The sequence below is a fragment of the Gossypium arboreum genome, chromosome 5, assembly GCF_025698485.1.
Source record: "Gossypium arboreum isolate Shixiya-1 chromosome 5, ASM2569848v2, whole genome shotgun sequence".
NCBI lineage: Eukaryota > Viridiplantae > Streptophyta > Magnoliopsida > Malvales > Malvaceae > Gossypium > Gossypium arboreum.
In genome coordinates this window covers 6,082,241-6,108,381 of record NC_069074.1, presented here as the reverse complement: position 1 = coordinate 6,108,381, position 26,141 = coordinate 6,082,241, and the positions used below count along the sequence as shown (strand labels likewise).

The following is a 26,141-nucleotide window of genomic DNA, read 5'->3' as shown; positions in this document are numbered from 1 at the left end:
CAGAAAAGCATTCCTGATTTAAGTCAGAAAAATAATCAAGCATAAAGCTATGAAGGGGGAATTTTGGGAATTCAGTTATAGAATAAAACACTATACATATTCTGCACCGAATGCCAGACTAGAGGAATTGGGCAATTTTAGACGTCACCCAATTACACCACAGAAAAAGAATATAGTCAAAATCTTTATGCAAGTAATAATATACCTTAAACCTTATTATGACACATTTATAACAATATATATACAAATCATCAAATCCACCCCCCCCCCCCGGCCCGCCCCGTCCCTCTACTTTTCCTCCAAACGACCCATCCAACCATACTACTCCTAACTGCTAGGCAGCAATAGCCAATGCTCCAAATGAAACCTGAAAGTTCAAAAGCATTTAAAAAACAAAGGCCATCAAGTTTAGGTGAAAAAGGGCACAACATATATTCAAGTATTTGAAGTCAAAGTTTTCTTAGCAATCTTCTTTACACAGTAAAAAAGACAAGCAATTAACTTCATTGCGTCCGAATACAGGAAAAGGGAAGTCAAGTCACCTTCCCCGCTTGACGAAGCTAAATTGAGATGATTCCTTGGATGATCAAGCGGTTATTAATAAAAATACAAATTACAGTGATTGCACTCACAACTGGAGAGTAGATCAATGTGACGGTTTCATCAAAGCCGTCAGCCTTCTTCTCCAAACTCATTTGTAAATCTCTCATGGACCTCAAGATCAGCTTTGCTCACTGTTGGCCTCTGTCTCGCAAGCACCTTATCAAAATCTGATCTTGAAATAGGAGGCGGAAGAACCTGCATGATTATTAATCGATGAAAACAAAACTTTAATTACCTCAATCCTCACAAATGACTTGATTATATTTATTGCACAACAAATCGATTTCTCTATTCTGATTTTTGTTTTCCGTGATTATACAGAATTGGTAAATCTCAAGCAAAAGAGGGACCGAGAGACTCATACGTAAGAATTCATATGCATTGTATCTCAAGAAACTCCATACCTGTGCTGCAAGTCCTTTGGCTGCCAATTCCTGCATAGTGATTTGGACAACACCTGCTTGCTTGGGTCCACATGGCATCCACATGTCATTAGGCGTCTTGTAGAAAAACATTGCATCTTGGGTTTTACGAACAGGTTCAAAAAGAACATCCTTAACCTGTCAAGACATAAAGAAAAATAGGGCACAAATGAGTTACTCGATATAAGCCCTACATATTAAGATTCACTGTTAAAACAGAAATTGGAGAAAGAAGATGAGAGAATAATCAAGCATCTCAGACGGATGTTGCGCACTTACACAAACAGATATATCTGACCCAGAAAACCCCTCCGTCCGCCGAGCTAAGCTTTCAAATTCACTTTCAGTCAAGTTGTCAGGAGTATCACCTAAATGCACCTGTTGCAATTTATTGTTTCAAATCAACGCAAACATGTCAACGAAACAAAAATAATGAACGATTTTATAGTGAAAAGGGAGACAAATGAACCAAGCATTTTTCTTTCTTTTTTCCCAATACAAAGCAAAATATCAGGGATAAGATCTAGTACTTTGAACATATGTTGTCGAGCCTTCAAATCAGGGAGAGGAATGTAAATACGCTTATCAAAACGGCGGCGGATGGCCTGTAAGAACAATTTATTAGTAAAAGAAATCCCTCAGCTGATTCAAGATGAATATATGCAAAATATATGATAATATTATCCTTTACCTGATCAAGAGCATAGGGAGTATTCGTTGCTGCAAGCACTAAGACTTTCTGATCACTATGTCCAACACCCTAAAACATAAAAATAACTAGGTATAAAATTCATTCATTAAGCTTGAAAACTTGGAAGGAATCATGTATCTATTTGTCACAATCTAACATAGATTAATAGATATATTTTAATAACCTTTCAACAGTAGACACTTGAAAAGTCTTTCTAAACATACAAGATTATTAAGAAAATTTGGGTCACAACCCCCAAGGTAATTTGCTTATCTTGCATGTCTTTGTAAATGGGTTGAATAATGAGTGTTCTTCAATTTTTTGTTTTCGTGTTATGACTTGTATTATTATATCAACAAAATGATTTTATCAAAAAGAAAAAAAAAGGTCTTAAGACTTAAACATATTTTACAATAGAAAAAACCTGTAGGAGCTAGTGTTAAATATTTATGAAGTGCAAACTATACTTTAGACAGTGTCAAACTTAAAACAAAGATCGTAGAATAGCAGCAAGTCCTTAAGATAAAAATGAAATCTGTTTGGTGATTGTAAGAATGTAAATCATGAGAAAATAATATTTTGAAAACCCTTGGACAAAGAAAATTTATTATTAGCACATTCACCACCCTGATAAATACCTGCATCTGCACAAGAAGTTCAGTTTTGATACGTCTTGATGCTTCACTCTCGTTGCCCTCACCTCGCTGACCACACAAGGAATCTATTTCATCAATGAATATGATGGAAGGAGCACTATCACGAGCCATCTGAAAAAGGTTTGAAACCAGTTTTTCACTTTCACCCATCCACTTTGAGACAAGGTCTGATGAAGAAACACTAGCACAAAAAAGAAGGGGAAATGAATTTTAGAAGAGAAGCAAGCAGACACCTAGTAAACATGCACATAAACAGAACAAAGGCATATAAAAGATTAACTGCCACAAAATCGTTTGAAAAGATATCCAAACATGATTCAAAAGGCAAATTTATTATAGTATATTAATGTATTTTGCTAATGAGTGTCCTTGGGGCAGGCACTCTTTAAGATCATTTAATATTCTAATTATCATATTACTTAATCTGTGGTCAACAGTTAACATGTTGATTCTCTATGCATCAAAAGAAAAGATTGCTTAATATGGCAACCTTAAACTGTAATCTTAAGGTTCTCATTAGCAAAATCTTGTATTAGAATCAATAATATTAACAAATGAAAGCCGAGGTACCCAATATCAAAACCAAGCAACTTGAAGAAAACGCAATTTTCATGTCTTTGAGCTGGCAAAGGGACAGCAACAGTACATCGCACTAAATTATGGAATGAGAAGTATGACAAGAATTGACAGGTAGTGACTACATCCTAGCTCAATGACACAGAAATTGGAATAATTGCTAACATATCTTCAAGGTTACATTAGATTTCCAGAAAACCATCCTTTCTCCCTGACATAAACTGTTTTACAGGGAATCACAAATCAAATAATGCATCTTTTGGCACATGCCAAAATCGAATAATGTAATAGCAGGATACAGCCACAGAGAAACTTCTAACTCCCAGTTACTCAGCACTATACAAACTATGCCCTAGCACCATGAAACCTTAGATTCCAAACACTGAAATCATAATAAAAGACCTTCACATCAATGGATTTTATACATTTTAATTGTATGGCTATAATTATCATACAAGCCAAGGCCCATTCTCAAACACTGAAAAATCCTTATGATTGTTATCTCAATCGTTGCTACTTTTATTGTTGTACTTCGTATAACTGGTTTTACCACTTGACATAATAAAATTTTAGGGGTAATTTGTCAAAACCATTATTTTGTTGGACTTGCGGTAGGAAATAAGGAAAACCTAGTTCCTAGAATACGAGAAAGCAAACTAAGGTAAGTGGATGACATAGCACTCAATGTGATCAGAGTTACAAATAGAAGAATCACTGGAACTAGTAAATCCGGTTGCCAAAATTCTCAGCAGCAGCAAAATTAGTATTTATCAGTTAATTACCTAAAAAATGTAGAGTCTGCTTCAGTAGCAACAGCCTTGGCTAAGTATGACTTCCCGGTCCCAGGTGGTCCATACAAAAGAAAAGCTCTCCATGGCCTTCTCTTTCCTAAAGAGAACAAGCAATGTCGAAATGAGAATGAATAGAACGGTTGGAAAAGCAACTAAAAGGGAAGTGTAGATTAGATTCAGCAAGTTTCTCTCCACCAAATTACATAGTTCCAACAAACATAAGACTTGCTATTCTAGCAAGCCAAGAGGATATCCAGAACATCAATAGGATCAAGGGTGAAAATACATGGACAGGTTAAAGATAGAATTTTGTCCTACTAGTTCACAGAACTTCAACTAATCCCATACATATATCTTAACCCAGCATTTCGCATGAGTAAATTTCAGCCTATAAGGAACATGAGACGAGTTTAAAAATTATAACAAACCATAAAAAAAAAAAAAAACATTAAAAAGCTTTTCCAAAACAAAATAAATTTCATATCATGTAAAATGGAAACAGCTTCAGATGCAAAGGATGCGGACTCTATATTATTGCAAACAATAGTTTCTTACAAGAAAATGTCACTAACAAAGCCAACAAGATCTTAGTAACAGGATGTCAGAGGTTGTTCCTCACATTTTGTGTTACAAGAAGTAAAGCATTAGGATAATGATGATAAGTAGTATTACCAAGATTGACAACTATGATCATCAGAATAACAACAGAAGAAAAAGAGTAATTTCAGATGTCACTATATAGTCTCGTATTAACTCCTTCAGTTTCACAAAGTTTCAGCAGTAGGTAAAATCTTGCTTTGTTGTTAGTAGACTAGTACTAGTCTAGGAATCAATTCAAGCGCTTCCACAAGAATGACAGCAAGGTACGCCACAAGTAGCCATAAAACCTATATGCGAAAGGTTAAACATGAACGGTCCAACAGATAAATAAGAGGAGCTATATTGTTTTGCACAAAACAACACAGAAAGCATGCAGTGTACCTCGCAGATAATTAGAAATAAAAACACAACCTACCATCAGCAGTTAACATTTAGGACTAAAACTCTCAAGCAACAGAATATTCAATAATTTACAGTTGCAACAAAAATAGGGACGTCCATTACGACAATCAGCTTAAACAAACAAGCATGATTACCTTAACTATATCAAATACCAACACCAAAATCATACCTTTCCCAATTCAAGTTAAAACTACCAACTAGCTGCTTTTCTGAATAATATCACAAGCGAGAAACAATAAAATTATTAACAGTTCCATAATCAACATTCAACCCTTTTCACTATGCACTGCGAACTGCCTAAATTAAGCTAAGTCACTGACTTTATAGCTTAAAATAAAAAATCAGCCGTAACAAAGCCTATAAGGAAAACCGCACAATACCATTAAATTCCTTGATAGTTCAACAATAAACAATTAGCAAATTCCTTTACACACCAGAAATTTCTAACGCCACGAATTTCATAGACATAACCTGAAGTCCTCATAAAAAAACCAATAACAGAAGCCCATAAATTAAAAATAAAAATAAATAAACTAACCAGTAAAAAACTGAGGAAACTTGACAGGCAAAATAACAGCTTCTTGTAAAGCCTGCTTAGCGCTTTCTAACCCGGCCACATCATTCCACTTAACATTAGGTTTTTCCCTAATAATAGCAGAATTAAGCCCAGCTCTCAACTTGGCCTGTTCCGGATCCTCCCCGTCACCGCCTTCTCCTCCGCCGCCACCATTCTTGGGCTTATTTTTGGGGCGCGTGGCAACAGCAGCATCCCCGTTAGAAGCCGGCCCTGGCCCACCTTCATCGAGAACTGCACGGATCTCCTCGGCACGTCGTAAATACTCGGTGAATTTCTGGGTAATTGCTTCCCTGATTTTGGGGTTCTTCTCGTATTTCAAATGGGTCTTGAAATACTCGAGCGCGTTCATGTACAAAGGGAACGCTTTGCTGTAATTCCCTGCATTATCTTCTTGTACCGCTTGCTTCACGTACTCTATCGCTTGTTCTTTGAAATTGCTATACATACTTTTATCCTTTTCCTGGAATTTATTTTTCAATGGAATTGCATGGAGATCAATTACAGAATGAACTCTTCTTTTTTAATTTTTCTGCAAACGGGTTTTTGTAGCTTTTGAGACGGAAGAAAGATAAAGAAAGATTCGATTTTTGATCGTCAAAACAGACATCAAAACCGAGCGTGTTGAATATTAATTAGTTTAGAAAGCCTTTAATTATTTTATTTTGTGTTTTATTTATATGGGAATTAAAAGTTAAAATTGAATATAAATTAAAATTAGGAAAAAAAAGAATTATTTGAAATAAATTAAAACGTAATGGTTTATTAAAGTTAATTAAAGTAACGAAATTACAGGTATTTTTGTTTATTAAGAAAAATGTTGTCTTTTCGCTCGTTTTTCTATTTGTCTAGTATGACAGAAAATATCAATTGTATAGTTGTCAACTTGTTTGAGAATTTTTAATGGGAAGCTTCCTTCAGTATAACTTATTACTAGTAAGAATGCCAATTTTCGAATAATTTTGAATTAATTTCTTTTATATGGAGTGGTTTTTTTAAAAGTCGATGTGGGTGGTTCGGAGATGGAATTTTTACACGGGAGTGGTTACAATAATTATTTATTTTCGTTATATTGTATAAATTTATTTTTTATTTTTTATATATATAATAAGAGTAAAAATATAATAATATATTATAAAAATTATTATATTTTATGTTGAAATACTTTTTGAATAATTATATTTAAATATTTATTTGATTTTAAAAATATTAAAATAAGCAATAAAATTTACATTGAAATAGAGTGAAATTTGAAGCAATAATAGATACATCCAACATCCACGAAGATAGTAGTGAATTTTAATATTATACATCTACTGTAAAGTGGAATAAGTAAAGCGGAATAAGTAGTAGAGCAAAACGTGTCAACTGTAAATATTATTATTTATTTTCTAAAACATTTTATGTTATCTCCTACTATATGCAGTTCTCAACACCTACTATATCATTAAATTTGATAAAAAAATCAATAATAAATGGATTGTAGTTCTTCAGATCGCGAGTCATCCCATTCCATAGGATGAGATTGGTGAGGATAACTTAGCTTGGAAATGGTCCCAGACAAGTAGGTATTTGATGGCTACTCCTTATAAGAACCAATTGTGCTTGTGTGTAGATAGGGCCTGATTCCCTAAAATTTTTAGGTATTTTAAAATTTTAAATTAGTAAAGATAAAATTATATAATTACACTTTAACTCCCTTAAAAATGATAAAAATTTAATTTAATATTTTAAAAATTATAAAAATATAAACTATTAAAATAATAAAATTATATTTTTAGCCTCAGAAAAATTACAATTTAATTTTTGCACAAAAATGTGCTTGGGTGGAAGGATGCGCGTTGGTCTATTATAGGGAAGAATGGGAGTCCGTAAAAGGGTTAAACAATTTATGTGGCTGCTTTATAGGAATCGAATTCTGACAAATGAGGAACGACCTCGGCGGTTGATGACCCATGTCGACCTTTGCCCCCTATGTAGAGTTGAACCAGAGAGTAGCATACATGTGGTACGTTATTGCCACTTTGCCAAGAGCATCTGGGTTTGTTGTTGTTCCTCAGGCGATGCAAGCTCGTTTTTTTCTCTTTACCCATTGCCGATTGGATTACATGGAATTTAGAGAAGGCCGATACCGTGTGTACAGGTGAAGGTGATTGGAGTATCTTTTATGCAATCGTATGCTGGCTATTGTGGAAAAGTCGGAATAATTTTGTGTTCAGCTATCATTATTGCTACTAGCAAAGCTTGGACAGCATCAGTTTTAGCTGCTAAACAGCAACAAGCGGCTAGTGCAACAAGGAGGTTAAGGAAGTATAATTCGGAAGAACCCTTGGATGGATGGATGGATGGATTACCATAAACACTGATGGTGCAGGCTCTTTTAAGTTGGGTCGGACTGCTGCAGGGAGGCTGTTGCGAAATGCTCAAGGAGAATGGCTTGGTGGCTTTGCTGGGAGCTTTGCTCAATGTTTCAAGCGGAGGCTTGGGCAGTCTTTGAGGGCTTGTCTTTTGCAGGCAGTAAAGGATACGATAAGGTGCAGGTGGAGAGTGATAACGCTGATCTAATTTCGGTGCTTTGCCAGCGAGTAGCTGAACCCAACGATGAAGTTCTTACAAGGCACATCAGGTTTTAGATGCAACTCGATTGGGAAGTTTGCTTCAAACACATTAACCGAGGGGCTAACGGAGTGGCAGATGCTTTAGCAAACATAGGGATTGGTCTTGGTTTCGAAACAGCTTATTTCGAAGAACCACCTCATGAAGTAGTTAGTGCTTTTATGACTAAGCGTGATACAGTTGGATGTCTCGACTTATTAGTACTTGGGCTTTTTTTGGAGCCCCTTTTATACCCCCAAAAAATATTTTTTGGAAAAATCGAAGATAAGACTACTTTATAATGTGAAGGATAATTTGGGGATGTTAAATAGAGTTAACCCTTATTACAAGTCTTAAACGTCTCTAAAGCCCTTTTTTTTTTTTCCTTCAAGCTCTTCAAGGGGAAAAAGGTGAGTGGAGAGGGCGCGGGGATTTAAGCTGTTTAGTTGGCGGCGGGCAAAGTAAGGGTGAAAAATTGAAAAGAATGGGAAAACGAGACAAGAAACGAAGGCACCAACAAAGATCATCTCTTAGAGGAGCAGCCTCTTATTACTCTGTCCAACACGATGATGATTATGAAGATGAGAGCTCCAGTTTTCAACAACCATCTCAAGATTCTGAAGAAGAACAACAAGAAGAAGAACCAGAACAAGAGGAAGAAGAAGATGACCCAAACCCATCACCGGAAATGCCATCAAAATTCATTCTTTACCAACAATCTGTACAGGTTATAGTCACCCCTCACCCTCCAAATGTTTGATCTTTTTCCCCTTTATGTTGCTGAGAGAAGTTCGGGTAGATAAGCAAAGTTTTGATTTTTGTCTTGCCAGCTTGGTATAAAAAATGCCGCAGTTAATTGCTTTGTTAGCGTCTTGATTAAAAGTCGATGTGTTAGGTAATGTAAAGACGGGTTCTTTCTAATTGTCTGATGTTAATTAATAACTATATATATATATTAATGGAAGTAATTATGTGTTGAATGCAGTCACCGAAAGGAGATATAAGCTATTTGCAGAAGTTCTTTTTGATGTATGTGGGTGGAAGGTTGCCTCTGCATCTTCAAGAAGATTTCTGTGGCACTGCACTTCTTAGGTATGTTCCCACTTATTCGCATCATTTTTTTAGCTAGTGCTGCAAATTAACCGCATAAATTGATAGCATGTGAATAAGTCGAGGCCGCCATCAAATTCTTCATACATTTCACTCCTAGTTTTGTTGTTGGGATTTCGGTTGTGATTTTGTAAATGTTGCTTGCTTCGTGGCTTGTTGAATCTATGGTTAAATTGCTTGAATGCCATCAAACATGTATGCTAGCAAATATGATAATGAAACAGGTCACTTTCTATGTAGTTTATGTTCAGATGTCAGGCAACGGCAAAGGTCTTTACTTTATATAGTTGTCAGTAATTAAATCACACTCTCCTTTTACCCTGTCTAAGAAGTTGCGATATATGGATGCTGTATTTCAGTTAATGAATAAAATGGTAATTTCGATTGTGGATATATTTGATAATCCATCAGGTCATTGGTTCCAAGTCTAAACTGATGTTGTCTACTCTCTTAACTTTCTCTATATTATACTTAGCAATTCACATTGCAAAGGGCAAACTAATAAGTACTAAGAACTTACACTGTTTAACAGTACAGAATGGCTCCGAAGTGATCCAAGGCGGACAGCTTTTGGATTGGATCTTGATCTCGAGGCATTGCAGTGGTGCCTGGAGAACAACATCAACAAAGTTGGGGCTGATGGGTATTCGAGAATATCTCTCTTTCACGGGAATGTATTAAATCCGCATGAGGCAAAATTAGTCAGCTTCAAGCCTCAAGAGCTGATAAGGAACATTCAGTTGGAGGAAAGTGATTATAATTCTGAGATGACTGCAACAGAACCTAACATAAACGAGGGTTCTATCACTTTGTCAAATGAAGAGTCTGTTAAGGCAGATTCCAAAATATCTGCAAGAGACATTATATGTGCTTTTAATTACAGCTGCTGCTGTCTCCATAAACGTGCAGAACTGGTTTTGTATTTCAAGCATGTTCTTGAAGCCTTGTCTAAAAAGGGTGGTATATTTGTGATGGATTTATACGGTGGCACGTCATCCGAGCAGCCCTTAAGACTTCAAAGGAGATTTCCCAATTTTACGGTATAATCTCTCTGCCCATACACCCGTGTTAATGCAAAGTACATAACATATGAAGTTTATTTGGTTTATCTTTCTGTGGCATATTCTGGTTTAGAGGATTTAACTTCTGTCAGGCATAAGTGAAGTTTCATCTTATTTCAATATATGGTTTATGTTCATTTTGGCAAAAGTGATAAGTCATCAATAAGGTGTGAGTCAAAGGTTTTAACTTGCGTAGAAGAAATTAATATTTCTTTCCCGTTTAAAATCTTTATTCCATAACGTTTGAGGTAATATGTGCAGTATACTTGGGAGCAAGCTGAATTCAACATCATTGAACGCAAAACAAGGATTAGTCTCCATTTCCATCTTCAAAAGCAGCAGAAGAAACTTCGCCATGCATTTTCTTACAGTTGGAGGCTGTTAGTTCTGTTAAATTCCTGTTGCATTTTCTTGTTTATAATGGAACATCACTGTTAGGTTTCTCCTTTCAGTTTGATAACATGGTGGCTTAAATGTCCAGGTGGTCATTGCCGGAGATTAGAGACTGCTTAGAAGAGGCTGGATTTCAATCTGTCCATTTCTGGCTTCGGAAGATGCCAGACACTAGTGAAAACAGAAGCACAGAGGGATTCGGCAGCGGGCGAGATGTGAAGTATGAAGAGGTAAAAACTTTCCAACAAGAAGATGCTTGGAATGCATATATTGTCGCGGTAACGAACTAGGGCCTTCAGTTCTATCTTTTTCAACTTACCAACCTTAAAGCTGCTTCCGCCACAAGTTAGTGGCAAACGGCAATGGATATCATGAAACAGCTTGCTTTCATGGTTGAAAAACTGGCATTTTCTCTGATAATTACACTTCCAATCTTTCGTGGCAGCGCATTGTTTGATGAATTATTCTATCGTGTTATATGAATTAGAATCTTTTAGCATTCCAGTGAATGAGTAAGCCATTAATTTTCGCAACAAGCTGTTGAAAAAAATTAGGTAAACTACCTAGTTGGTCATCCAAATAAAAAATATTTATAATTTAATAGCTGTCATTACAATAATTAAACATCTTAGTCGCCCAACTGTTAACCAACTGACAGAGTCTGATGTGGCGTTTTCACATTATCATTTTTGACTCTTTTTTTTTCCTCAGTTATTGTTCATCATCTTCTTTCTCTCCACACCACCCCTGCGTCCACCATTCGTTCTTCTTCTTCCTTTGCTCCCTGCTTCTGGTCATTGCACCATCTCTTCGTTTTACTCACTACTTCCATCATCACCGCACCATCAAGAAGAAATAGAATCTTGGCACGTGCAATTGTAAGCTTATTCTACTGTATGTCCCTCCATCGTTTATCTTTTATCTTCTATACCCATTTTCACCGTCTTATTTTGTCGTCTACTTCAGATTCTGATGAAACTAAACTCATGAGCATTCCACGCGCGTGCTCTTTAGTAATTTTTTGAGGGTTATGGCCTATGAGAGCAAGTTGAATGGGCTGTCATCGATGCCTCAAATGACTTTAGTTTCTTCTTCTTCTTACTCACCGGCCATACAAATACAAAAATAAAATAAAAAATGGGTTTTCTTTCTTTCATTTATTTTAAAGAGCAAAGGAATGAATCTATGAAGAGATGGGATATAAAGAGGTTGAGTTGTTTGGCAAAGTTCACATTCCTCTTTTTTATTTCTTTATAACTTCTGTATTAAAATGAAGTTGCAATCAATACTTAATGCATCCTCTGTTTAAATATCTGCTTTGTATACAAAATCAATTCTACCCAAAAGTTGTGTAAAAAATTGTCAAAATAATTGTATTTTGTTGTTTAGCTGAAACTCTAAACATTGTTGGGAAACTCTTTCTTCTTAACTTTTGGGTGCACAAATGTTGTTTAGGAATACTGTTTTGCGAAGGTGACAATGGAAGTGCTCTTAGTCCTATGGTTGCTTTGTTTCTGGCAGAAGGTCTCCTTCACTATTTTTTTTTTTTTTGAGCATAGATCTCCCCCTCCGCTAGGCTTTGGTGGCTTGAGCTTAAATACTTAGCATTTCCCAAACTATTAAAATTGTAAGGATTGATATGTTTTACATTTTTGGGTCAAGCATACAACTATTAATAGTTTCTACATAAAAACATATTTTTAATATATATACAAAATTTAGAAAGGGAACTACAAGATAAGCATAGGGTAGCAGTGGGTAAAGGAAGAGTCGATGTGGTGGCCAAAAGCATGGAGTAAAGGTAAAAGAAGAAAGAATGGTGGAAGCAAGGGGGGTGTGGAGGAAAAGAAGATGATAAACAATATGGGGTCAAAAAATAGTAAATAAATAATATGGAATGCCACATCAGATTTCATTAGTGGATTAGCTGTTGCGGTTAGATGATTAAAATAATTAATTATAATAATAATAATAATTAAATTACGAGTATTTTTATTTAAGTTACCATAATGAAAGGATTAAAAAATTTTAGTAATCAATTAAATAATTTACTTAAAGAATTGTTTAACTTTTATTTATACATATTCGAAATCGCGTCAGCTTTAAATTTATTTCATATTTTGGCCCCAATTCTGAATTCAGCAATGAATAAGCTGTCACGTTCTAGGGTTCGACCCCCAAAAAAAAAACCCCAAAATTATTGCTTGCATAATTGCAGTTGTATTGAAAATCTTAAAGCTTAAGGGTTAGTGGTTCTTTTTTTTTTTTTTTCATTTAGAGGTACGTGTTGATACTCTGGAAACTGTTCTTGTAAAGGATTTAGCCAATCCTGATATTTCTTGCTGACCAAGATAGAGGCGGATCGGATGTTTATGAGTCGTCCATTCATGTTGTTTTGTTCATATGATTAAAATTTTAGTTCTTGTATTATTTGAAATATTTATATATATACATAGTTTTTATTTTATTTTATGAGTTATTGATAGAATGATAAATTTGAAGTTTTAAAATTTTGATATTTTAAATTTGAGATATATAATTTTTATAAGATTTTTTTTTCATTTTACAAATTATGTTATGGGATTTGTAATTATTTTTCTAATTATATTATTTTCAATATTTATATTTTTTGGGTGCAATAAACATTATATAAATACAGACTTTTATATTAATTTTATTTTGATTAGTTAATTAATTTAATTAAAATTTAAATTATCTTTCCATTTAATTTGATTTGTTAGTTATTAAATTGGTTGCAATGATTCTATGGTAGTATTTTGAAGAGGTGTAAGCGTTGGACACCACTGCATCCAAACACGTGTCTGGAGGAGAAATGGGAATTTTATTTCTAAAATTAGAAAAGTTGCACTTGTTCTTTGCTAGTTCCTTTGTCTATTCTAAAAATATAAATATAAATATAATATAGAAAAATATTTAAAATATATAATAAAATAATGGTTAGCATTTGATAAGTAATGTATTTTTATTTTACAAGTAATTTTAGAATGTGTTTTTAATATTTATTTTTAAATATTTTATTTTGATAAAACACTTATTAATTTTTAATTTATTGTGAAATCTAAAAATCCTATTGACAATATATCAAATATTTTCCTCATAAAATAATTTATAACTTATAAGTGTTTAATATTTTAAAACTCGATTTATTTTAATTATATTAAATAATCTCTATAATAAAGTTTTAAGATTAAATTAGTCTCTCTTTCTTTTATACATAATTTAAAACTATCTATTAGTTTTTTATATACAAAATCTAGATTTATTTATAGTCTCTCTCAATTCATAATCTCTTTCAATTCTCAAATAAGAATATAAATGTATTTCAGCACATTTAAATTCACTTTTTTTGTACTAATAATCAATCGAGCTAAAACTTAGTTAGCATAAAGTAGTCTTTTATTATGGAAAATAATTTAATTACTATGTATATATTTAATATTAAAGTAAATAAGAAAAATTCTAAAAAAAAGCAATAAGATTAGATATTAAAAATTATCATTTTGTATAAAAATATTATTTGATACACAATGGTATAATTTTTAATTTCATAAGTAGATAAAAAATATTAACTTGTCCTTAGTTGATATTTTAAAACTAAACTAAGTATGAATAAAATAAATAGTAATTTCTTAATTTTATTTATAAATTTTAAAAGTTAATTTAATGTAAGAATTAATCATGTAATTTAACCAACAAAAATTATTATATCGAGCGGATGAAAATAGGTATTAACTAAGATTGAATTTTGAAACTTTAAATATCATTTTATTCTGAATAAGATCATTCTCATATAATAGGCACCTATAATTATATAAAGAAGCATATGTTAAATTTAAATTTTAATGCTTACATTTTTCTTTATCAATTTAGCCTTAAATATTTTTTAGGTTAAAATTGATCATTAATTTTAAAAAGGAAAAAGTCTTTTAACAAAAAAATGTTAATAAAAATATTATTTTTTCAACAATGTTTACGTGGTAACTCGCCTAGTAATTCATATGTATTTCATGCTGATATGACATTATTTGTTTTATTACGTCATGTCAGCAAGTAATTGAAAATTGATAAAAAAATTAAAAAAAAAAACCTTACAAGTTCAAAAAATATAAAAAGTTCTTAAAAAAATATAAAGTATACATGTATTGTCATGTGGACTACCATCTTTAAAATTTTGACGTTTTACTTAATATTTTCATTACAAAAAAATAACAATTTAACCATTTTTAAAAATTAATCATTAAATTCAAACTTTTTTAAAAGGTTAAGGGGAGACTTGTCTAATGGCTAAGTAGCTCACCCAACTCGATAGACATGGCACAACTTGATTCGAGCTTGAACAAGGTTTTTTTGCACATCAGGTTGACCCGAATTAAATTCAATTTAAATATATAAAATATTAATTAAAGTTTTTTTTTTTATAATTTAATATTTTTTAATAGTAGAACAGAATTTTGGAGTGGGTCTAATCCAAAACAGGTATGATTTTGAAAGATTGTTGAAATTGATTCCCGACCGGTTTAATTCATGAATATCTCTTATTGAAGTGTAATTTAACTAAAAAATAATAACTATTAACAAAAAAAATTTGATATCATATAAGAAAAATTAGAATAACAATTACAGACATACTGTACTCGTAAAAACTACAACGGTTTAAGAATTATCAGTTGTCATTATCATAACAATTATGAGAAAAAGGGACCCCACTTCCACGGCAACGTTTCGTCATGATTTTCGATTCTGCCGTCCTAACTTTGGTCAAAATTGGAGTTTTAACTTAACTCTCAATTTAAAACAACAATATTAATAAAAAGCCAAACATTTAAACAACAAAAACAAACCTAAAGGGCAGATTTAACGTAGCTTAACGGCTAAGTAGTATATATTATTATATTTATATAATCTATATATAAAGTAGCCTGAGAAGCCCATAGCCACTCGAAATTGTGGCTATTTTAGTTAATATTTTTATTTGGTAAAATTCAATTTACACCGTTTATTTAAGGACGCGTAGTATTTATTTTATTTATTAGACCCAAAATAAAGAAGCCCCAAGAGAAAAGAAAAAGGAGGTGTGTGGAATCTTCAAAGAAGACCAGGAGGAAGAATCCTTCCCTTTCTTTCTTTTTTTCCCCAGAAAGAGCGATTCCTTTCCCTTCCCTTCTAGTTCCTCGTTTACTTTTTCTTCTTCTTTCCCTTCTGATTATAATAAGATTTGGGTTTCGTTATCCTCTGAAACTCTCGTCTCTGGTAAATTTTCCCTCGATTTTTTTTCGGGTTTATTTTTCTTTGTCATGAATCTATGGCTTTTTATTTGATTTCTGTTAAACGGGTTTTTTTTTTCTTTATAGGTTTGAAAGGAGATTGAAAAAATATGGCTGAAGAACATAGATGTCAAGCACCACAGTTATGTGCCAACAACTGTGGATTTTTCGGAAGCCCGACGACTCAAAATCTCTGCTCTAAATGTTATCGCGATCTTCAACTTAAAGAACAACAATCTTCCTCTGCCAAACAAGCCTTTAATCACACTTTCGTTCCTTCGTCGTCTTCATTGCCATCGTCATCATCGGCCCGATCTTCGTTTTCGGCATCCTTGCCGGTGGAGGATGAACCATCGGCGGGAACGAAGGAAACGAAGGTGGTGGAGGGGGAGGAAGTTCAGGTTACGCCAAACAGATGCTTGAGTTGCAAGAAACGCGTGGGGCTCACGGGGTTCAAGTGCAGGTGCGGGATGGTTTTTTGTGGGATCCATAGGTACCCTGAACAACATGCTTGTACTTTTGATTTCAAAGGGATGGGAAAACAACAAATCGCCAAAGCTAATCCTCTTGTTAAGGGTGAGAAGCTTCAAAAAATATAAATAAAATTGACTGAAGGAAAAAAAAAAGGGGGGGGGGATGGGTTCTTTCTGATTGTGTCTGTCAAATTTAAGAATCTGGGTCATCGGAAAACTGATGAAATTTAGATTGATGATGGGATCTAGCCGGTCGATGGCCGGGCAAGCAGTAGGAAGTGTTTTAGATGGTTGTCGTTGTTGCCTATAAATGGTATATTTCTCGTTTTCTTAAATTATATCGTCAATGTTGGTTTTCCATTGAGTCGTCTGTTTGTGGTGTTACAAGGGATTAATCCTTTAATTCCACAAATTTAGAAAGAAAATAAGGAAATTAATTCTATGTCGAGATAAAATGCAGATCCAATATTTCGCAATTCAAATACACAGAGTGTTTATTTTTCTCAAGTCTGGATTCAGTTATTGTTGTAAAAAAATTATATAATAAGATTTATAAAATGAAAATTTTAATATAAAAATATATTCAATAATTTTTATCAAAGATTTATTCAATAATCTAATCATAAACAATTGGTTAATATGGTAAGGTAATATCAGTAATTTTTATTAGTCTTAAGTTAAAGTGGTAAAGATTTGAATTTTAGTTATATAAAAAGTAAAAATTATTATATTAATATTTGTGGGTAAATTAATTTTAATTTAATTTAATGTGAAATTATATATATAAATTTTAATTTAGTGTAGTTATATATGTTGAATTTTGAACACAATTTAAATATATATTTAAAATTTTAATTTTAATTTAATCATATAAATTAAAAAATTTAATTTAATTTTATATTAAATAAATATAATTATTTATATGTGTAATATATAAACATAAAATGATATTATATTAATAGTTGTATTAATAATTTAAAAAATTAAAATTAAATCAAAATTTCATGAAAAATTATATAAAAAGTTTTATTATCTAATATAGATTGTATATTAAAACACTTATTTTTTGCTGTCCGTAATTATTTTGATTAAATGTTATTTTGTTAAATATTAACGTCAATTAAATTAAAATTTGATTGAGATAATAAATTTAGAGAAGTGATATAGCACTGATTTAATTAATGTAATGTGAATTGAAGACTAGAATAATCAATTTTAATTAGATAATACATATATTTATTATTATATAAAATCTGGTTTTAACTTTTAATTAAATCTTGATAGACTATTTTATAATTAAATTAAACTTTTTTAATCTAATATCTGTATTTTCTTCGTTAGATGTAATATTTGTATTTAAAAAATCTATATTTTAGTGTTTAAAAGTATATTTTTTCAAAAATAAAACTTAAAATATTAATTTTTTCTCGCTTTTTTTACAACACTAACTAATAAGAACTTGATAGTGTATTTTTTTGAGTAAAATAAGATGGAAATTTTTTTATTAAAAGATCCAGATATCCAAATAGAAAAAGAGGAATAGTTTGAACAGCAATTCTGTAATTAAACCTTCATATAAAATTGGAATGAATTTAATGAACCTGATTTAACTGATGTTTAACTAATCAAATATGAGTCGGGTCGGGTAAGTTAGTTGCAACCTGCAAACACAATGCTTTCTAAATGGGCTAAGAAGAGAAGCAGAAGATTTTCCCCTCACCTAACCTTTGCTTTTTTATTCCACAAAAACATCTAATCCACTGTCTGCAATTTCTTAAAACTTTGCCCTTTCTTCTTTTGTCTTATAAATTCCTTTGCTTAATAACAAAATTATCTCATATTGGAATAATGGATTTCAAGTTATCAAACAATGCACCCTTCCTATTTTAGCTTTCATCTGCAAATTGCATTTCACTTTGTTGTGAGATTTCCCACTTCAAGATTTCATCTTTCCCTCTTTCTGTTTCTGGTTTTATTCAAAAATAAGAAATTATTTGTTCTTTCATGAGGTAGATCTGATATTTTTTCTTCGTTTCCTGTAAAACCCAATCCTGAGATGAGATGGTTTCTTTTTTGTGCTTAAACCCCTCTTCTCTATTTGGGATGCCAAAATCTACTGAACCTGAAGATGGATCTGAATCCGATACAGATTTATTCAGGATCCGTACTTTTTTCTTATTTTGGCCATACCTCGCAAACCCCATTTATCGTCCCCCCAATGTGATTCTTCTCATGAAGAGGTCGTTCAGACCCTTGATAAGCATTCTAATGCTTGTTGCATTGACCGCAACCTTAAGCTGTCGGATTGCCAGTCCCCGTCGCGGTGTCTTTACTGTTTCAGCTGAGTTGGAGTCAACCACGGTCCTTAGCCAACCCCCACAAATCCAAATTTTTAACTCCACTTTGCTCAAGTTTGCATCTATTGATATAGGTGAAGCAAAATCCAAGCTTGAAATAAAGCAGCTGCTGGAAAGGGACTTTCCTAGTCAAGGAAGGCAAAGGAACTTTGCAACTTCGAGGAGCTTCAGTCATCATGATGCCAAATCCAAAAATTCTAATGGATTACCGGTATTACTCAGGTCCCCAAAATTTTATCGGTATTGGTTAGATTTTAGGAGGAATTTACAGCTTTGGGCAAGAAAAAAGACGTTCCAGTCTGATATCATGATGGATTTAGTTAGCTTAGTGAAGACCCCTATTGATAGACACAATGGCTTGATGAGTTCAGCTAGAAAGTATAAATCTTGTGCTGTTGTGGGGAACAGTGGGATATTGCTGAACCGTGATTATGGGGAACTGATTGATGGTCATGAGATTGTGATTAGACTGAATAATGCTAGAACTGAGAAGTTTGAAGAGAATGTGGGATCAAAAACAAGCATTTCCTTTGTAAATAGCAATATACTGCATCTTTGTGCTAGGAGGGAAGGTTGCTTTTGTCATCCTTATGGAAGGAATGTTCCTATGATTATGTACATTTGTCAACCAGTTCATTTCATGGACTATACAGTCTGCAATTCGTCTCACAAGGCACCTTTGTTGATTACAGATCCTCGTTTTGATGTGTTATGTGCTAGGATTGTGAAGTATTATTCGGCTAAACGATTTGTGGAGGAGACCAGGAAGGCATTGGGAGAATGGGCTTCTACACATGATGGTTCTATGTTTCATTACTCCTCTGGGATGCAAGCTGTTATGCTGGCATTGGGAATTTGTGACAAAGTCAGTATATTTGGCTTTGGCAAATCAACTTCTGCAAAGCATCACTACCATACTAATCAGAAGTCTGAGCTCCGGTTACATGACTACAAAGCGGAGTATGCATTCTACCATGATCTGTTGAAGAATCCACAGGCAATACCCTTCATTTCGGATAGGTTCAGGTTCCCACCTGTGGTAATCTATCTATGATTTCGGCTGTGGTAATCTTATCTCTGATTTCGCCTGAATATGCATCGTATCACGACCAAGTAAAGCATCCGTTTTCAAGGGTCCATCCTGCGATTGTTTCTTGCTGATTCGAATCCATTTTTATTTTGTACTTGTTCTTTGGTCAAAGATTAAATTGTTGTATTCATGTTGTATCTGTAGTTATCCACAAAAGAGCACAAATGATGAAGATCTTTGCTTCATATTCCGGCCTTAAACTATCGAAGGTAGGTTGTGGTCATTTCAAGTGTAAAAATGGAACTGAAAATGTGAAGCTTTGAATTCTTCATTTGCTTTTTGTTTAAACTGATTTTCCCCTCTTTTGAAAGTTTTCGTTTCCGGAGCATATATCTATGTAGAAAAAATTCACCTTGAATCACTTCATACATTTATATTTGTCTATGTTATAAATAGGAGTCTCTTAAACATACCTTCCTTGAGATAATCACACTTTCTTTTTGTTGCATATAATGAGTGATAGCAGGTAATTAATGTCGAGAAGTAACATCTGATTTTTAGGATTTTTTAGCATGATTTTCTATCTACTTCGCTTTCAAGACAACTCTGTCCTTTTATCTGCTCTATAGAACTAACCCTATATTGCTTGCTGCTTCCCATCTACTATCAGACCACATTTGCTTCTTGTTTGTACGATTTTGTCGGATCCTTGTTATTATAAGACCAGCAAAGTAAATGCAACAAAAAAAAAAAGAAAAGGTTTTGATGTCTAGAAGGGATTTAAACTTGAATTGTAAGCAATCATCTGTTTCTTGATTGTAGGCACAAAAGTGGTTTAACTGTGAAAACAGATTCAAATATAGGGGAAGTTTTTACTGTATCTTTATCTGCCTCTTATCATCAGAGATGTTTGAGATGATTATGTACAACAAAAGACATGAACATCCCTTTACATGACCACGTCCCCCCATACTTTAACAACCATCTTCCCCACCATCCCATATTCCAAAAGTCCAGTGAAACTATACAAAAACGATCAGAAAACCCTATCTCGAATTCCCCTCCTTCAATCCTGGGCGTCCATCACTGTATCCTTCTCTTCAAACTTCACTCCGACCAAGAACCTCATGCTCACCTGTTGTCAGGAAAACATAATTTTAGCGGGGTTCCAAACAGTTTTCACTGATAAAAAAGAATCTCCCGAGACACACCTGTTTGGGATCATAGACTGTGTATTCATTATACTCGAGAGGGCTATCCTGGTGTTCTGAGGGGATCAAACGGCCACAAGGGACTTTGATATCATCTTTCCAATCTATATATTCTGATTCATCTGGTTTCTTTCTCCCCAGTCCCTTCACACACACTTTCTTCTCTTCCAATGGCTTAGTATCCTGTGTTGTTTAGTGAGGGTTAACAAATTCAGGATTTCATGACTAAAGTAGTAATGGAATGAAGTGGAATCAGAAACATAGAATGGGAGTTATACCTCCGGTGGGTTCTTGAGCTCCATAATTTCTTCACCTTGTGAAAACACAGCGAGAACCAAGAACCCTTCAGGCCTGTCTACAGCAGTGAAGCCATACCTGGCAGCTTCTGCTGCAGCATCAGAACAAACTATGCCCTTCCCGAACTGTCACAGAAACTTGGAGTTTCAATCGTGTGAATAGCATTTAAAACCTAAATATCAGGAGAAACCGGCTGTTCATTTTACCATATATCCTGGAACTGGTAGAGAACAGCTTGCTGGCAGGAAGCCTTTATGCAAATGCCTTAACAGGTTCGAGCTCCGAGTACCTGGAAGAATACATCAAATGAGAGCATGATCACTCACTCAGAGACTTACTGAAGAGAACTTTCGGAAGGATAAGAGGATTGAAGGCCAGGCTTTCCTTACCGCACCACAGGAGTCTCTTGTTTGGCAGCTTTTTTACTTCATCAAACGAGGGGCCTTCCTTAGTTTCCACATTGAAGATGTTCTCAACTGAGATCCCATATTCCTGACCAAAATTTTACAAGTATATAAGGCTTTGCTAGCGGGTAAAAATGAAAAATCAAATTTGAGCTAAAATATGCAAATCCTGAGGATGTGACTTACAATGTCTGCAAGCTTGACAGGTTCATAAGTTTTTTCCACATAATTGAGGATCATCTTGTAGTCCTCGGAATCTTTATCCAGTGGAGAAATTGAGCATCCTATTTTCTTGTATCTATCAGACAATGGGTCATCAAGAGTATCATCACCCATATGTCCAATCATATGGGATGCCACAACAATGTCTCGAACACACTCGAATGATGCTGCAGCCTACAAAATTCAAGCCCTGGTTTAGTAATAAGTCTTAAAAAAGGGCTGGTATTTAGGTTGAACTACGAGGTTCTACATGATCTGCAAGCTCTTGATAGTCCCTGAAGATGAAGGGCCTGGAAGAATGCATCAGAGTGAACCATCTTTGGCTAAAGTCTGACCAAACTGCCTCTGCTTTAGGTCCAGATTCTTTCATTGATTTCACTTTTTCTATAAACTCTTGTAGAACCTCTTCACCTGGTTTAATTCATGACATTATAGATATGGAAGTATATAAAAAGAAAAAAGAAAAAGATGAAGAGCAAAATAATGGGCTCTTACATCTTTCCAAATGAACATTAGAGAGCATCCCCATTGGTAAATCAGGGGCATCTAAATCCATCTCCATCAGCGCATACCTGTCCAGCGTGGCCGATTAACTCAGATATTGGTAAAGAACACAGATTAATGGCCATAGTTGAAAGAAGCATACTTGTAAATCTCCTGACTGCAAAGAACCTTCATGAAGTTCGCAACCATCGGTTCAAGTTTACAATGTGCTGCTGCAACACCTAGCTGTCTCAGGCCAAGTCCTCCACATCTCACATCAACCCCATCATCCTTATCAATACAGGGAAACTGATTAGGAACAAAAATCATGTGAAAAGAAAAAAAAATACTCCAATACAATTGGAGAGGAACAAGAGTTTTTTTTTTTTTACCATGTCTATGGGATAAAATTTCAGTGGCTTCTTCTGAAACTTCTTCTCCCTTTCCCATGGCTCAAATTCGTTTCCTGTTACTTCCTCAAACAGCCTAACAAACTCCTTCACAGCACCAACTACGTCCTTCCATTCCTCGAGCCGCTCCTGGGCATTAGGATCATCCCCTACTCTCCCTTTCTTGTAGTACAAGTGGAGGTTACTATCTGGTACTTTGACCAGTTGCATAATGCAATACCTATACAAATGAAACTTGGAAATCAGTAACTGCAATAGAGCTACTGATTGGTAGTATCAATCCAGACTCGATAAAAGAACTCATTGGATTACTCATTAATGGCTCCTCCTTGGTCGCAAAGCGAAAAGACACAGTTGTATAATATCCCATCTTCCTCAAATATTTGGCCACCTTGCTCTTGCAATCTGGTATCCTTGTAGACTCCTCTTTTTCCATACAACTTGAGCTGCAAGCAATTAAATCACGGAAAAACAATTTATTTGGTTTGATCTTTTTTTTTTTTTAAAGTATCCTCAAATTTCTTAGAGGAAAGGGCATACTTCAGCTGAAAGTGATTCGATTGCATGTTCTTCAGGAACTTGTTTATCCCATGGAATTCCTTTGCCATCAACAGCAAGATCTGTAACTATGTCATAAGCTTCTAATGGCTGTGCTTCTTGCTTCTCAATGCTGTCAAGTAACCAAGCTTCACTCACCACTCGTACCCCTCTTTCCCTGAAATGTTCCATCCATAGCCATTTAACTAAAGACTTCAATGCTTAAAATCTTCTCAGCTAATAGAATGTCAGATTTTTGTGCCATTAAAAAGAGCTTCTTACATATAAGAGAGGATCAACTGAGTATCAAGATATGTCTATGTATTTATGTCTACTCACATTGCTTCTACCAGTTTGGATGAGCCCCCACGCTCTCGTTCAGCAGGAGAAGCAACCAAGCAAGTTACACCTGCCCCCAGAGTTTTACAAAAGCATTTTATCAAAGCAATAAACAAGAGAACAAGAGAAGGAACCATAAGATCTGAAACTCTGCAATGATGTAAACAACTACCAATGACTGAGTTGGAGACTGTCCCTCCATGTTTCTCTATCTTGGTTTTCCAGTATTGCTGCATCAGAAGAGTTGCAACATGAAGGGTCTTAGCCCATTCAGTCAAAGAACAAAGACTATAAGGTTCAGCAATATATAGAACTGAAGACATTTTCACATACATGTGTGCGACTAAGCCGGCCCATCAGGGAAATCATCATTCCCAAGAAAGGTTTGTCAGTGACCCCTACATATCGGTGAGGCCGGAGTTTTGGATCCTCGTACTTCTTTACCAACTATAGGAAGAAAAAAAAGATAAAGCTTAGTAGACTTGGACTAAAATTTGTATCATACAAACCAAGGAGAATCATTCAGTAAAATTTACTCCAGCAACAGGTGAATTCAGGACAGAATCAGGCAATTTGAATGGTTCTTGCTTCCTTGCTGGACTTCTTGTTTTGTATACACAAGAGGACCACTCACTGTAAGTTCCCTTGCATGAATAGCGGTTGCCATCAAACTCCAAATCCCCATTGCAGATTTGGCACTTCTCCAATGGTCCATAGAACAGCATATCGAGGCTGCCAATAGGAATGCATGTGATTTGATTGCTGAAACTGTTCGCATGTAATGAAAGCAAAAACAGTGATAGAATAGAGACTAACCATTTGATGACAACAGAAGCATCAGAACCAGATGAATCCTGGCCATTAGCTTCAAGGATTTCCCTCATTTGTGCAACAGATAAGTGCTCCCTCACAGATTTACAAAACTCCTCAAACTCTTTAGCCACCTCAGTTGTAGCTTTTCCATTATGTTGATCATTATCAGCCTCCACCTTGGGTTTCTTTGGAGATTCATTTCCTTCATTGCTTTTCAACTGGTCTGCTTTCTGCTTTCTTGTCATGATTTTCTCTTCATCACCAGTTCCGTGTGCATGAGAATGAGACCTCTTTTCATGAAGCTTCACAAATTTTTAGAAGAAAAACAAAAAAGGTTAAAACATCTATTAGACCTATCATTATGACACTTCAAAACAATAAAATCTGCTACAAACCTTCATGATTTTCCTTCCTTTTTACCCTCAATACCAAAGCTACAGATTCTAAACAAAGACGAGTGAAGATTCAAATGTGAAAGAAACTAGAGGCTTAGCAACGGCAGCCTGTATGGGTTTTCCTACAAAACATGAGAAGCAAAATCCATTAATTTGGCACTCTTTTCTAAGACTAGGAAGTCTTGTACTATATAATGACACAATGACATACATGGAATTCTTGCAAGTCTCTAAGATGTTCTGTCTTCCCCAGAACAAAACATCTGTTTTCATGCAAAGGATATCAAGCCACGTGTCTAAATGGGTATTTTTCACAGCCTAAACCGTCGACAGGTGGTAGTCCAATACTCTAATCTTTACATGATTCAACAAGTACTTTCTGGCTTTTGCTTCATTCTCTTTATTACATGCAATAACTGACGTATACAGTCTAATCGTTTCAGATCCAATGTTTTTTGCCTTGTACTACTTGGCACCTCCTAATCTTCCTGGACTGACACCTGGAATTTGAGAGCTGGGAGACCCAAAATGCTACATCTAGGTTTCAACCTTCTTACCTGATTCATTCTTAACCTGCAATATGGATACAGACATAAAAGAGGCCTCAGATTTATGTCCCAAATAATTAAAATTCAACATATATAGGAAAACAAATTTTCTTGGAATTGTGTTTATTGAACTCTCCTTAGTTCTGCAATATAATGAATATGAAGCCATTGATTTTGCAGACTTGTAACTAAACAGAATTAGATACAATGGAAAACTTTGGTGGTTCCAATGAACTTGGGGGCCCTCGATATTAGATTTCTACGCTGAACTACAACATTATACATACAATTAAGATAAGAATCGAAGAATGATTATAAAGGAAGGTAAAATATTATGAAAAAAATTACATTTTGCTCTTATCCCTAAAAAAATAGATAATTAGTTCCTATATCTTATATTGAAAAATAAATTTATCATTTTATTAAAATTTTATTCATTTTTACGATTTAAAACAGGTTTTTGTATGTTAACAGGAGGTACACATTGTATGTTACCTGTAATAGTGTAGTTATTATATCAATCACGCTGATTTTTAACTGTATAAAATTTTAAAAGAAATGACCAATTTACCCTTTAGTCTAATTTTCAAAGATTAATTTGACTACTTTTTAATAGAAAGATCAAAATACAATCTTATTCTTAAATTTTTTATTGATAATAAAATGTATTTAAACTTTAAAATAAATTTAAAAACATCTATAATTATATATAAAAAGAAAACGTAAGTTTTAGATATAAGACCTCGAGCTTTTGACACCTGTCTTTTCTCTTTTATTATGGCATGTGGACGATGGGTGAAGGAAGAAAGAGAAGGAAAAAAGGAAATAAAGAAAGAAAGAAAATTTATTTGTGTTATTTTAAG

At 34.1% G+C, this 26,141-nt stretch overlaps 5 protein-coding genes across 10 annotated transcripts; 3 read left to right on the top strand and 2 right to left on the bottom strand.

The window, feature by feature from the left end:
* Positions 1–61: 61 nt before the first annotated feature.
* Positions 62–5,985, bottom strand: LOC108453083 (protein SUPPRESSOR OF K(+) TRANSPORT GROWTH DEFECT 1). 3 transcript variants are annotated; one of them, XM_017750989.2, is made up of 9 exons: positions 5,280–5,985; positions 3,731–3,836; positions 2,355–2,553; positions 1,717–1,785; positions 1,556–1,630; positions 1,305–1,403; positions 1,008–1,163; positions 633–798; positions 62–367 (listed from the first exon to the last, which is right to left on the bottom strand). In XM_017750989.2, the coding sequence occupies exons 1-8, from the start codon at positions 5,761–5,763 to the stop codon at positions 673–675; spliced, it is 1,314 nt and encodes a 437-aa protein (XP_017606478.1). In that variant the 5' UTR covers positions 5,764–5,985; the 3' UTR covers positions 62–367; positions 633–672. The 3 variants fall into 3 exon arrangements, with proteins under 3 accessions (XP_017606478.1, XP_017606477.1, XP_052883676.1); XM_017750988.2 differs by lacking the exon at positions 62–367 and having other exon boundaries at positions 408–798; XM_053027716.1 differs by lacking the exons at positions 62–367; positions 633–798; positions 1,008–1,163; ... (3 more) ...; positions 2,355–2,553; positions 3,731–3,836 and adding an exon at positions 4,243–4,626 and having other exon boundaries at positions 5,280–5,983.
* A 1,086-nt stretch (positions 5,986–7,071) lies between these two features.
* Positions 7,072–11,010, top strand: LOC108450057 (uncharacterized). Of its 3 annotated transcripts, none has more exons than XM_053028648.1 (5): positions 7,072–8,637; positions 8,896–9,002; positions 9,553–10,060; positions 10,343–10,465; positions 10,563–11,010. In XM_053028648.1, exons 1-5 carry the CDS (start codon positions 8,395–8,397, stop codon positions 10,581–10,583), a joined length of 1,002 nt encoding a protein of 333 aa, XP_052884608.1. In that variant the 5' UTR covers positions 7,072–8,394; the 3' UTR covers positions 10,584–11,010. The 3 variants fall into 3 exon arrangements, with proteins under 3 accessions (XP_052884608.1, XP_017602981.1, XP_017602982.1); XM_017747492.2 differs by having other exon boundaries at positions 10,343–10,470; XM_017747493.2 differs by having other exon boundaries at positions 8,050–8,637; positions 10,343–10,461.
* Positions 11,011–15,430: 4,420 nt separating this feature from the next.
* LOC108450078 (zinc finger A20 and AN1 domain-containing stress-associated protein 3) lies at positions 15,431–16,687 on the top strand. The gene is made up of 2 exons (XM_017747525.2): positions 15,431–15,745; positions 15,847–16,687. The coding sequence occupies exon 2, from the start codon at positions 15,870–15,872 to the stop codon at positions 16,356–16,358; it is 489 nt and encodes a 162-aa protein (XP_017603014.1). The 5' UTR covers positions 15,431–15,745; positions 15,847–15,869; the 3' UTR covers positions 16,359–16,687.
* Positions 16,688–17,800: 1,113 nt separating this feature from the next.
* On the top strand, positions 17,801–19,989 carry LOC108453234 (beta-1,6-galactosyltransferase GALT29A-like). The gene has a single exon (XM_017751225.2). It carries the CDS (start codon positions 18,294–18,296, stop codon positions 19,641–19,643), a length of 1,350 nt encoding a protein of 449 aa, XP_017606714.2. The 5' UTR covers positions 17,801–18,293; the 3' UTR covers positions 19,644–19,989.
* Positions 19,990–20,453: 464 nt separating this feature from the next.
* LOC108453233 (protein ADP-ribosyltransferase PARP3) lies at positions 20,454–25,554 on the bottom strand. 2 transcript variants are annotated; one of them, XM_017751224.2, is made up of 19 exons: positions 24,942–25,552; positions 24,731–24,852; positions 24,339–24,637; positions 24,059–24,254; positions 23,856–23,969; positions 23,695–23,752; positions 23,523–23,592; positions 23,187–23,361; positions 22,959–23,092; positions 22,629–22,866; positions 22,400–22,527; positions 22,249–22,325; positions 22,004–22,164; positions 21,718–21,927; positions 21,517–21,619; positions 21,334–21,416; positions 21,109–21,252; positions 20,831–21,013; positions 20,454–20,754 (listed from the first exon to the last, which is right to left on the bottom strand). In XM_017751224.2, exons 2-19 carry the CDS (start codon positions 24,734–24,736, stop codon positions 20,686–20,688), a joined length of 2,448 nt encoding a protein of 815 aa, XP_017606713.1. In that variant the 5' UTR covers positions 24,737–24,852; positions 24,942–25,552; the 3' UTR covers positions 20,454–20,685. The 2 variants fall into 2 exon arrangements, with proteins under 2 accessions (XP_017606713.1, XP_052885106.1); XM_053029146.1 differs by having other exon boundaries at positions 23,523–23,752; positions 24,942–25,554.
* Between the last annotated feature and the right edge of the window lie 587 nt (positions 25,555–26,141).

Bases quoted from the DNA above. Each gene is read 5' to 3' on its own strand.
- LOC108450057 (XM_017747492.2), top strand. From the start codon at position 8,395: ATGGGAAAACGAGACAAGAAACGAAGGCACCAACAAAGATCATCTCTT. The intron at 8,638-8,895 runs GTTATAGTCACC...TGTTGAATGCAG, and splicing joins TTTACCAACAATCTGTACAG to TCACCGAAAGGAGATATAAG. The intron at 10,471-10,562 runs GTTAAATTCCTG...TTAAATGTCCAG, and splicing joins AGTTGGAGGCTGTTAGTTCT to GTGGTCATTGCCGGAGATTA.
- LOC108453234 (XM_017751225.2), top strand. From the start codon at position 18,294: ATGGTTTCTTTTTTGTGCTTAAACCCCTCTTCTCTATTTGGGATGCCA.
- LOC108453083 (XM_017750989.2), bottom strand. From the start codon at position 5,763: ATGTATAGCAATTTCAAAGAACAAGCGATAGAGTACGTGAAGCAAGCG. The intron at 2,554-3,730 runs GTAATTAACTGA...TTTTTGTGCTAG, and splicing joins GCAGACTCTACATTTTTTAG to TGTTTCTTCATCAGACCTTG. The intron at 1,164-1,304 runs GTAAGTGCGCAA...ATGTCTTGACAG, and splicing joins GGTCAGATATATCTGTTTGT to GTTAAGGATGTTCTTTTTGA.
- LOC108453233 (XM_053029146.1), bottom strand. The intron at 23,362-23,522 runs GTGAGTAGACAT...GGAACATTTCAG, and splicing joins TCCAAACTGGTAGAAGCAAT to GGAAAGAGGGGTACGAGTGG. The intron at 23,093-23,186 runs GTATGCCCTTTC...AATTGCTTGCAG, and splicing joins TCGAATCACTTTCAGCTGAA to CTCAAGTTGTATGGAAAAAG.
- LOC108450078 (XM_017747525.2), top strand. From the start codon at position 15,870: ATGGCTGAAGAACATAGATGTCAAGCACCACAGTTATGTGCCAACAAC.